The sequence below is a fragment of the Lepus europaeus genome, chromosome 15, assembly GCF_033115175.1.
Source record: "Lepus europaeus isolate LE1 chromosome 15, mLepTim1.pri, whole genome shotgun sequence".
NCBI classification, from domain to species: Eukaryota; Metazoa; Chordata; class Mammalia; order Lagomorpha; family Leporidae; genus Lepus; species Lepus europaeus.
Window position 1 is genome coordinate 54,323,777 of NC_084841.1, and position 12,574 is coordinate 54,336,350.

General features: G+C 39.3%; 1 protein-coding gene across 6 annotated transcripts in view; it reads left to right on the forward strand.

The window, feature by feature from the left end:
• MAST4 (microtubule associated serine/threonine kinase family member 4) overlaps positions 1 to 12,574 on the forward strand; it is a 634,279-nt gene that overhangs the window by 356,004 nt on the left and 265,701 nt on the right. For 3 of the 6 annotated variants that reach the window (XM_062212152.1, XM_062212154.1, XM_062212156.1), the window contains one exon: positions 5,105 to 5,140. The exons of the other annotated variants lie outside the window; for them this stretch is intronic. In XM_062212152.1, the coding sequence (XP_062068136.1) occupies positions 5,105 to 5,140 (36 nt within the window). The remainder of the gene's footprint in view (positions 1 to 5,104; positions 5,141 to 12,574) is intronic. 6 annotated transcript variants of the gene reach the window in all.

Genomic DNA, 12,574 nt, shown 5'->3' on the forward strand with positions numbered 1-12,574 from the left:
TGTATATTGTATTAAAATTTTTTTAAATGCCTGCATTGTAGTAATTTGATCTTCCAAAAAGTATTTGCATGTTTTGTAGATATGTCATAGTGTCCTCACTCTTTCAGGAAATATTAGCATAGCATAGCATAGCCTTTGTGATCTTTACTGAGGAGCAAGAAGTGAATTTTAACTTCTGGTGTGTCATCGAGGTCCTTGGGATTGCCTTTGTCATGCCACTCACAGCCTGCTCCTAACACTTCCCCAGCCCTGATTTCCAATGTGGCCTGAATTGGTTGCTATGAGCTTTTACTCTGAGATGGTAACTTTGAGGCAGAGATTATCTTTTGGATTTACTTTATCTTTAAAGAATTGAGGGGCATGTTTCTTTGAGAAGTTAGCGCCATGTGACTTCCACGTTTAGCCGCTGTGGAACAAGTGACAATGTTTACTGCAGGAGGATAAAAACCTTCCCTGTGGGCTGGCAGCAGGGCCAAGGGAGGGAGAGAGTGGCTCCTTCTTTCCTCTTTGCTGTCTGTGCTGAAGCAGTAGACATTAGCATTTGCTTTGCATGAGACACAAGATTGAGTTCACCAAGGGTTTTGTATTTCAGGGCATAAAGCATCATGTTTAGTATCTTAACAAATCAAGAATCAATTATCTGCAAGAATAAGCAGAAGGTTTTTTATGTCTAGGATAAATTAGTTTAAATGCTAAAACTAGTCCTTGTGGATTAAAGAAGCACTTGGAAGTGATAGAATATGTTTTAAAACTGCGCTTGACACCAAGCGCTGAAATGAAATTAATGGATCAGTACACAGGTGTCCTGTCTTACCGGAAAAATGACAGTTCCTGCAGGTGGGGTTCTAAGGGGTTAGCCAATTGTGTGGCACCTGATTCTGACAGAATCACAGGGAGAAATCCTGTCACCAACACTTAGCCAGCAAAGCGTATTACTTAATTGTTATGTTCCTTTGCAGGCCACTTAGCTCTATCTATTTTATTTACTTGTTTTTTTGGAAGAGGTTAGTCGAGCATATCTTTAAGATCATGCTTGGGATGATAATGGTGGTGGTTGTCTGGGGAGTGCATCAAAGAATGAAAGCAAAGACAGCTGAAATTGGTGCTTCATGAGGTTCTTTTTTTTCCCACACCCCAATATGTACCACATCTACTATTTTATGTCACTTAGGCTGTATTATGTCAGTGTACCAAAGATTTGTGAATTCTATTTGTATTAACTCACACCAGAATTTAAAATACAAAATCCCCCAAACGGCCGCCTCTTGTGGATCCTATGTAGCATGACCAATTTCAGGAGTCTCAAGAGCAGGATAACCCTACATGGTCTAGCAGTTAAGGTATTTCTCTGGTTGATAACATTGTCTTTTTTTCCTTTATAAAAATACAGCTTTAGGGCCAGGTGTTTGGCATAGCAGTTAATAGACTGCTTGAGATGCCGGCATCCCATATGGAGTGCCTGGGTTTGAGTCTCAGCTATGCCCCTAATCCCAGCTTCTACTGCAGCTTGCAAGGCATCATGTGATGGCCCTCGTACTTGGGTCCTTGCCACCCATGCGGGAATCCCAGGCTGAATTCCTGGCTCCTGGCTTCTGCCTGAGGGAGGCCCAGATATTGCGAGCATTTGGGAAGTGAACCAGTGCATGGAAGATCTCTTTCTGTCTCTCTCTCTCTCTCTTCCTTTCAAATAAAAAAAGAAGAAACGTTATTAAAGACAGCCTTGTTGGCATACAACAAGCTGTACAGAAAGTGTACAATTTCAGATTTCAACATGTGTGTCCACTTGTGAACCCCCACAATAAAGAGAAAGGAATACCCACCTCCCCCCTTCAGCATGATTATTGTGAGCTTCATCCACATTGTAGCATGTTCGTAGTTGTTAGTTTTTATTGCTGAATAATATCTTGCTGAAAGGCTATGCCACACTTTGACTCTCCATTGTCTTGTTAATGGACCCTGTGTTTGCAGCTTTATAAACAAGCCTGCTATAGGTTGAGTGTCCCTAATCTAAAATTCAAAGTGCTCTAAAATCTGGAACCAACATGACACTCAAAATGTTAGATTTTCAGATTGGGGATTCTCAATTGGTAATCCAAGCAAATATTCCCAGATCTGAAAAACTCCAAAGTCTAAGACACTTCAAGTTCCAGGCATTCACATAAGGGAGATTCAGCTTGTATACGTGATCTGTAAATATTTTCTCCTAGAATGCAGTTTGTGCTTTCATTCTGTTTGCAACATCTCTTGAAGAACAAAAGTTTTTATTTTAAATAAGCCTAATTTATCAATTTCTTCCTTAAATGCTTTTGATGTTATATGTAAGCTGCATTTACCTAATGCATGGTCTCTCAGGTTTTTTTCCCTATATTTTCTTCTAAAAGTTTTATAATTGTAGATTTTGCATTTAGATTTATGTTTAATTTTGAGTTAATTGTTATGTGTGGGTTGAGGTATGGGCCAAAGGTCATGTTTTTGTGTATAAACATCCAACTATTCCCATACCATTTGTTGAGCAGACTACCTTCCTTCTCTGAAATGCTTTGAACCTTGTTGAAAATGAGTTGCCCACTTATGTATATATGTGTTTACAAGCTATCTATTCTATTTCATTGAATTGTTTTTGTGTCAATATCATACTTTCTTGATTATTATACCTTTATGATAAGTCTTGATAATCAATAGTGTTAGTCTTCCAACTTTACCTTTTTTGTTAAGTTTTTTGACTTTTCTAGGTCCTTTAATTTTAGACTAAGTTTATCAGTGTCTCTGAAGAAACATCTGTTGAGATTTTTGTTGGCATTGCATTGAGTTTGTTGAGGAGCTGTGAACAGTTAACTGGCAATTATAATGAGACTCTAGTGTTAGTGATGGATTAGAGAGAACAATGTATGGATGATGCAGTATGGAGAGATTGGAATGGAAGGTACCACAATTTGTACCGGTGGAGAAACTGAGTGGCATAAATGACTTGGTAATTTGTCAGAAAATGCCTTCAAAGCAGCCCAAGGGGAGCTGTCAGGTGTGTGGTTCCAGGAGCGGCTCAGGTAATGGTTGAAGCTGAAGTCAGTGGGAGCTAGCCACATTTCTTATGGAAAGAAGAACTGCGGTGGAGAGCTACACTTGGCAGAGAGTGACTTGATGAGGTGCCGTGCCTGAGGAGAGGGCCACGGGACCAGAATGGTTGTAATGTTGGAAACAGCATTATGCTGTATGATGGACTCCTGTCAACCAGTGAGGGACTGTTGTACACTGGAACTGAATTTTTGATGTAGAACAGTGGGTCTCAACAGGGGTGAGGATGGCTTTGCCTCCAAGGTGACGTTTGATAATATCTATATAGACATTTCAGGTTGTCACTACTATTGGGACGGGGTAGGGTTTATTCTGTCATCAGTTGGGAAAGAACAGGGTTACTGGTTAACATTCAGCTATGCATGGGACACCCCTCACATCCGACAGAGTCATGTGCCTCAAATGCCATTAGTACTGAGGTGGAGAAACACTGGTGTAGAGCAGGACCAGAAGAGAAGTTGGAGCGGCAGTGGGGGCTGGAAGCTGCTTTGATGTTTTGTGCTTGTGTTGTCCAGGGGGTAGACTCTTGTGTAGAGTGACCGTGGAAATTTGCCCTGTATGATCAGGGGTTTGTATGTGGGATTCTTCAGAATTGTTCCCAGAAACTTCCTAAAGATGTTATCAAACAAAACTGCTTTAACACAAGACTACCTTTACCACAAATAAATGTAAGAAACGTGGAAAGTCTGAGTTCACTTAAGAAAATGATTCCATTTGAACATGGCATAGATCGTGAGATAGACATGAGATTGTCACTGAGCCTACTGCTGAGGACAGGTAATGGAAGACCTAACTCTACGTGACTGAATAACATAAAGGAAATTTACCAGCTGCTGTGACTAGAGAGTCCACGCTTCGTGTAGGCGCTGACCCAGAGCTCAGTGTTGCTGCCAAGGACCCTGGCGCTCAGTCTTATTGCAGGCTGCTTCCTTAGCTCATCTGTGGATGTCTGACACCAATTCCAGCGTAGCTTTGTTCTTGTTCACTCTCGTCAGGAGAGGATTTCGTTGTTCTCTTACCATATGGATTTCTCTCTGATTGAACCTTTTTAAATTATGCATTCACCTGTGAACATAGCACTGTTCTCATTAGCTTAGACCTGTGCTCTCCATTGTAGTAGCCATGCCATCTATGGCATTGAACTCTTGCAGTGTAGCTGGTTTGAATTAAGAAATAACAAAACAATGTGAAATATCTCATTAATAACTCATATTCATTACAGGTTGAAATAATACTTAGGATATATTGGGTTTTTGAAAATTATGAAGACCTAGTCCTTTAAAAATATTTCAATATAACTATAAAAAAAATCAAAATTATGTCACTGGCTCCAAAATGTGAGTACAGTGGTTTAGACCATTTCAGAGTCCTTGAAAATGGAGTTTAGTCCAAACCCCATGGCTGGTACTCCAGGGGAGAGAGAGTTGGAATGGACACTGGGCAAGCAACCAATAGTGCACACTATGGTGAGACTGGCACAAGTACAGTTTACTAAAGATGGATGTCCTGAAATACTACTCTATTACCACTAATGAAAGCTAATAATTTTTTCTTGTAGTTTTAAAAACTGTAAAATTAATATTGTGCTCATGTAGGAACTACATAAACAATGCAAAGACATGCACAAAGCCAATAGTCTCCATCCCTTCTGATCCCTGTCTCCATCCCGCCTTGGGTTATCATTTTTATTGTTCTGTCTTCGTCCCTTCCGTCTTACACATACGGGTGCATTCACTTGCATTGATTTGTTGCTGCTTCCTATTTTCACAAGCATGTAAAACACCCACTCTTCAGTGTACTTCATTTCCGCCTTATCAATCTTCTGAGGCAATAGATACAGATATTCACTTCACTTTTGACAATTACATAATATTCCACATTATAGATATGCCACATTTCATTGAATCATTTCTCTATTAATGGACGTTCATGTTGTTTGCAGTACCCTCATTTCCCACCTGACAACAAACAATGCTACAATAAACATTTTTGTATCTATATCCTTACGTACTGGTCCTTTTTTTCCCTATAGGATAGATTCCCAGAAGTGGAATTGCTTGGTCAAACGGTATGTGTAATTTTAATTTTAATGGATATTGCTAGATTATTTTACCCAAAGGAACAATCACCTCATACATCAGAACACCCATTTTCTACATTCTCACCAGCACTGGATGCCACTGACCTTTTTAATCCTTGCCAGTCTTACCTTGCGGATGGCTTTAATTTGCATTTCCTTCACCACCACTGATGTTGAACATATTTTATGTTAATTGTACATTTGAATTTCTCTTTTCTTCATGATCATTTTGACTACTCATTTTCCCATTCAGTAGTGTTTTTTCTTTCTCATTTTCTGGAAACTTTTATGTTTTATAAATATTAATCCTTTGTTACATTTGTGCAACTATATCTTTACAGTTTCTATCTTGTTTATGAAATCTAGTGAAAATTACTAATCAGTGTTTAATCAAGTATGTCTTTTTCATTTATTGCTTCTGAGTCACCTGTTTTGTTTGAGTGGGATCACTGCCTTCCCCCAAGGTCATACAAATACGCCCTTAAATTTTTCCATTTTTGAAAACATTCAAATTTCCAATTTTATGTTTTGTACACGATTTTTTTTGTAGGATTCTGTCCTAATTATTACAGGTGTCTTATTTTTCATGGAATTGAAATGATACCCTAGTCAGTACATGTTTGGATTTATCTTTGGACACTCCATTCTGTTCCCTGTCTGTGTGTTTCCCTGTCAGTATCACTATGTTTTGAATGCAGTGCCTTTCTACTGACTTGTAATGTCTGGTAAGTTCTGCACTAGCTTTGTTTTCATACTTTCCAGGACTGTTTTTAACCACTTATTTTTACCATATTGTTATGGTTAAAATTTTAAAAAAATTAATTTGAAATTGGAAGAATTTTATCTTAAGTGTTTTTAATATGAAAAGCAATATAACATGAAAAGTAAATAGAATGAAAAAAAATCAATGTTTTCCAATATGGGGATCTATTTACCTGATGCTACTAGTTGGAAAAATATTTACTGTTAAACAGAGTTATTTTTTCTGTCAATTTTAATTCTGTAAATGTGTTAATTATAAATTTACTCCACAATGTTAAGACAGAGATGCAGGCGTGCCATTTAAATTTATCCAGGAATTAGATTGCTGCATTAAAGGTTAAGTGGTTAAAGCTTTGAATAACTGTAACCTTATAAATAATTTGTATTTCTGTTTATTTTCCAAACTCTTACAAGCCAGTATCTGAATTGGTTGAATGATGTGTACATATAATGATAAAAACAAAGAACCCTAACTGAAGAACCTGCTAAACCATGCATTTGGGGAACTTTAAGAGTTTATTTTTTAAACTGTATATTGAACTTTGGAGATCGTCACCCAAAGTTTCAAGTGTGACTTTGTCTGTTATTTGTATGTTTGACTGCTCTTTTTAATTTATATTAATTGTAACTGTTGACTTTCTTAATTGCTTTTTAGAAACTGTAAGCTGGTACAGTATTGAAGTGCTAAATACTTTTGTGGGTTTTTTAAAAGGACATTTGAAATATTGGAAATACTGTAACACTAAAACTGCCTGTGATTAAAAATAGTGGTAATAGCTTACATGTGAACACATACAAATAAATGTGGGGTTTATATTTTGCTTATGGAAGTAGAGGGCTTTTCTTAATAAAGGTTCTACCTATGTTCATTTGCCTTTGTAGAAGAGTCATTTGCTTGTCCTATAGCCAAAAATGAAATGGTGAAAAATTAGTGTATTGTGTTAACTGTTAGATGATATAGTCAGATAAAATGCAATTATCTTTTAAAACTTGAGATTCCTATCAATATTAATGATAGTACAATTCAAGTAGATGTATTTAAATTGCATGTATATAAATATTAAAGATGATAATTTGGAAAAGAGAAGAAAATCAAATTCCATCAAGAACAAAAAAGTGCAATAGGTAAATAAATTGAAACTGGCTGTATGAATTTAGTCTTTCCCAAATCAAGCCAAATGCCGTTTTTGTGCTTTGTTCTAAAGAAGGTGTTGGACAATTACGTCCTGATTTTGATCAGTACTCATACGAAACCAATGGACAGGCTCTTCTTGTACCCTAGTTCTCGTCTCTAATATTTCTCTCCACCCAAGGGCATCAGGACTTTTTGGGGGGCTGTAACCATGTGCCTTGATTGAAATAGAATGTCATTGGCTTCACAACAGCTTATTTTTTACTTGCTGCGTGAGGGGGCTTTCAGCCGTATATCATGCTTAAGCTCTAAAGACAGATGAACAAAATTCAAGGAACGTCTGCTGGCCAATAGAGAAAACGTTAAACAGCAAGGAGGGAATGGTAACTGGAAGACATTGGAACAAGCTGAGCCTGCTGAAAGCCAAGAGTCGATCATGACATATGCAAAGATGACAAATGACGCAAACTGCGCTAGTAAAAGGCACTTCTGTCTGCAGTGTTGCCACAGAAGCCGTGTTTCCATCCCCTGAAGCTGTTTTCCCTGCACTCAGGTTTTAATCAGCATCAAAATTGACAACATTGATAAACATAAATATGAAAAGATATCATCAAAATGTATTTCAAATGTAATTTTGTGCGTGTATCTTTGTAAATTCCACATTGTTAATCTTCAAGGAAAATTGTTTTAAGATATAGGGGCCGACATATTTAAAACCACTATCAAACCCAGTAAATACCAGAAGTCATAAGGTTAACAATGATAATGTTTCTTCTATAATAATGTCAAGTATTTAATTTATTCCTAGGCTGCCCAATTGCTAAAGACTATGGGGAAAAAAAAAAAACAGAATTGTGTAAACTATGATAGAGAACATCTGTTTTTGTTAAAGAAATATACAATCCCTGCGACCAGGGATTGGTGTGGCCATAACAGTCCCCAGGCAATGTATGGCCGTGGGAAGCCAGAAATTCCGTAGTTCCTCTAGTACACCAAAAAGCCACTTGTGACCAGAGGACAGGAAGTGACAAATTGGGAAGATAGACGAACTAAACTAACAAAAGGAATGCTTGTAGGTCTGCAGGGATGGGGGAGGAGATGCCCTGATCTGTGACATAGGATAAGACCAATCATGTGTTGGTTTAAGTGCATCAACTACGCCTGTATTACAGCCCCTAAGTATAACATAAAGGTACAAGCATGTGGGATACTGCTGTGCAGACCCAAAAATAATGTTGGACCCCCCCAAACATTTCAAATGTTATGTGTAAAGTAGTAACCCTTAGTGCTTGGGATATTGTTCCTGGAGCTAAAAGGGAGCCCAGCTAAGTTCACAGGCCTTCTTAGTGTAGATCATCTGAAATAAAACCACTTTATGTGCCTTTGTACTTTTAAAAAATAAAAATTAAAACTGAATCAAGATGAATATTTTACACACATGAATTATTGATTTAAGACTTGTCAGGGTTGCCTACAAATGGCCAAAAGAAAATGTAACTTGCCTTAACATCATTCTAATGAAATACAACAATCTTGTGCTTGTGAACAAGTGGTCCTTATTATATTAGTACCTTCACGTGTTTGGCATCATCTTACATCGTCTCAAAATGAAAAGTTCCCAGCCTCCGCTCCTTTTTATGTCTTAGCCATTTAAGGTAAGCCTTCTGCACCCAGCAAGCGGCCAATGATTGGCAAAGCAGACCCAGTGCCGGGATGGGGTTTGCAAGCTGCTTCTGTGGTAAATGGCTCTGTCATTGGTCACGTGCAGAATCTCCCGAGCAGGCGTAGTTCTGTGTGAATGAGCACTCACACCAACCCAGGACCTGCGGTAGGAACTGGACAGCAACTGCAGTTGTGACCCAAGTGCTTAGCTTTGCTGCTGCCAAGTCTTCTTAGCCATTAAGGAATGAGTTGAGTCCTCTCCATTGACTTGGATGGAGCACTGGGTCAGTAGGCAGTAGTGCTGAGTCTCCGTGCTTTAGAGAGGAGTGGCTGCCTTCCCTTTGGGAAACCTGTTGTGAGTGGGTATCAGGTATCACCAGCTGCATTTAACTTCCAGGTGAAGTCATGTCAAAGGACTACGCTCTAAAATGACACATTGAATTTGAATTGCCACATTTTCCTTTTTTTTTTTTTTTTTTTTTTTAAGATATGGAGTGGTTTGCTAAGTAATGGTAAAATGACAAAGGTTCAATTCACTATGAATTTAAAACATAAATAACATAGTCTCAACATGTATGAAGCAAAAATTGTTTGAAATATTTTTCTACATCTCAATGTTTAAGGGTCAGTTTCCACTTAGTGTTTTTGCTGTCATTTCTTCTAACTTTCACATTCTACTGAATGAAATAACTACTTGCAAAAAAGAAAATACCACTATTCCCTTTCTCCGTATTGCATTTGTTAAAGGCCAGCATAGCACTTTTTAGACAGGGACAGGACCATTGAAATGTATGAATAGAAAACTTCAAAAGTGAACCTGTCAAAGCAGTAGACAGTAAAGATATTTTAAATATAATTGCAGTTTTATTCAGTGGTGAGAAAAAAAATCAAAACATCTCTATTTGAGGCCATCCTGAAGGTGTGGAACATTCTATAAAGATGAGTGAAATACAGGAAGGAGGCACCGCAGTGTTCCCCAATTTGTGGCAGCACGTGGATCCCTAACCTCCAGTTAGTCCGACCAGGTTTCCACCGTGCTGGTTAGGGTCCTTCAGTTTGATCTTCTCAGGCATCCAGCGGTGGAGCCGAAGATCCCATTTGTAGGGACACCGTGACTGTAAAATATTTTCTTTTACATGGAGCTTTGAGAAGGTATCTTTTATCTCCTACATGGCCAGGCTCCTCAGAGCCCTGAACAATCAAGAATCAGAGCTAGTTTTTTTTCTTTCTTTCTTTCTTTCTTTTTTTTTTTTTTTTTTTTTTTAGCACCAGAACCCTGAGAGCTTAACACACTTTGAAGTGGATTGCTCTCCATTGTGGGGCCACCATAAAAAGTTTTTTTTTTTTTTTTTATAGTCTTTGCATTGGTGTCTGCAAAGCCAAATGGCTTTGTATGATGAGCCCAGAAGAAGCACAAGTGATTAAAAGAAATGCCACGTAGTGCAGGGCTCTCATACCCAGTGTGAGCCTGGCAGAAAGAATTGTTTTCCTAGGATACCTTAATATTGGGGACCTCACTCTCCCATCCTCAGGGGTCAGCAAAGACAATAGGGACAGGTGTTGGCAGCAGCGGCTTTCAAACTGAAGGCTACAACGTTAGCTCCAGCCAGCCAGTGGGAGAACTGTTTCAAAAAGATGCAACACTGATCAGTGAGGGGAGTAATTTCAGGATTGTAGGTTCTTTTTTTATTTTTATTTATTTTTTTATTTTTTGACAGAGTGGACAGTGTGAGAGAGGGAGAGGCAGAGAGAAAGGTCTTCCTTTTGCCGTTGGTTCACCCTCCAATGGCCGCTGCGGCCGGTGCACCACGCTGATCTGAAGCCAGGAGCCAGGTTCTTATCCTGGTCTCCCATGGGGTGCAGGGCCCAAGCACTTGGGCCATCCTCCACTGCACTCCTGAGCTGGCCAGGAAGAGGGGCAACCAGGACTAGAACCCGGTGTGCTGGCGCCGCAAGGTAGAGGATTAGCCTATTGAGCCGCAGCGCTGGCCCAAGATTGTAGGTTCTTTCTGAGTCTGTAGCTCCCATCCGGTTGTCTTCTGTTTCTTGGGTTTTTGTTGCGGTCCAAGCTCCACATCGTCCTGAAACCTCGAAGTTTCTACCATGTCACACTCGAGGGTGATGGCCACCCCTGCTGCTTCTCTGGATAGTGGAAACGGCGCTATTGCGGACTCCAGGGCTCTCGCTTTTTTGTTGCTGCTGTAGAAATCGTTCTGCCGTGTGTGTACCCCTGACCTTAGCCTAAGAACACAGTCGTAAATTTCAAGTTGTTTAGAGCAGGGACTGATGAAACCTGGCCTTGTAGGTAGAGGAATCCAGAGATGTGACAAATGGTTCTCTGTCTTCATCACCTACCATTGGATTTCTGAGAAATGGGGTTTGGAACAGAAGGAAGGAAAAAACTCATGTTAAGGAGAGCTTGAAAAACCTATCATAAAGGAGTTCGCTGACCCTAGGTTTAGTTGTTTTTCTGTCATCAGGAAACTCTTTAATCCTGCCATGAGTGACAGGGGAGAGGAGCTTAAAACCAAACACCTCGGTGTCCCGTTTCTTCTCATTGCTATTGCTTTTCCCTGACTCATCGCATTTGCTGCTGATGGGTTGCAGAGTGGAGTGGACTGAGGCCCTGGCACCTGTGTGTTTTGTCCAAATAGCTAATTTCAGAAGAGCCTGTATGTTTTGACCTCTCTGAACTTCTATGGATCCTTTCAAAGTGGGAAGTAATTCAAACCTAGAGGCGTTTCTAAGCATTGTTTTAGAGAATAAGCTGATGGCTGTACTATATGATTGAGCTCTCTATTTTGGGTGCTATTGTAGAATGTGTAGAATTTTAAGAAGTTAGAAAATAGTAGTTCAAGAGTTTTGTCAGTCATCCAGGTGATCATTGTAGAGAAACTAGAAAATACAAGTAGGAAAAACATGTGTTCAAAATTATCCCATAGCTTAGCACTTAGGCAAAGACAGTTTTGAAATTAAAATCAGAAAATTTAGTTTTTATGTCTGATTTTTGATGCATTAAATAATTTTTCTTTTGGGTACTTTAGTGTTACAGTCTCAGCATTAAGGAATAGAGTGCCATTTTATTTTAGTTCATAAAACATTCATTATTTTTGCTGATTATTTCCATTGTAGAAAGATATAAAAATATAAAAAAAAAACCATTTTTCACTGGCAGTCTAACCATGTAGAGATAGTCCCATAATCATGATTTTTTTTTTTAGGTTCCTCTCCAGATCCTTTTTATTTGATGTTATGGATTTTTTTTTTAAGATTTCCTTTACTTATTTGAAAGAGTGACAGAGAAAGAGGGAGGGAGGGAGGGAGGGAGGGAGACAGAGAGAGAGAGAGAGAGATCCCTCAATCTTCCACCTGCTGGTTCAGTCCCCACATGGCCACAATGGCCAGAGCTGTGCCAGGCTGAAGTCAGGAACCTAGCACTCCATCTGGGTTTCACAGGGGTCCAAATATTTGGGTCATCTTCTACTTCTTTCCTAGGTGCTCCTTTAACAGGGAGTTGGACTAGAAGTAGAGTGGCTAGAACTGGAACCTGCACTCTGAGCATCACAGGCAGCAGCTTAACTCACTGTGCCACCTTGTTGCCCTCCCCTCTCCCCCCCTCCACCTTGGTGTGCATTCTCTGTCCAGCTGGGAAGAACTTTCTGGAACCAATCAGTTCTATATGAGCGGAGTGTCCTGTTTGCCCACACAAAATTTGTTGTGTCTTTGAGAGCAAAGTGCTAGGCTTTTTCTAATGGTCATGTACAGTTGTTGAGTCCTAAGGCATTCTCTTGCTTTCAGTAATTCACTTTATGAAGCTCCAAATGGTGGCATTTTTCTTTCTGCTATTGGCGGTGTTTTAGGTTCAG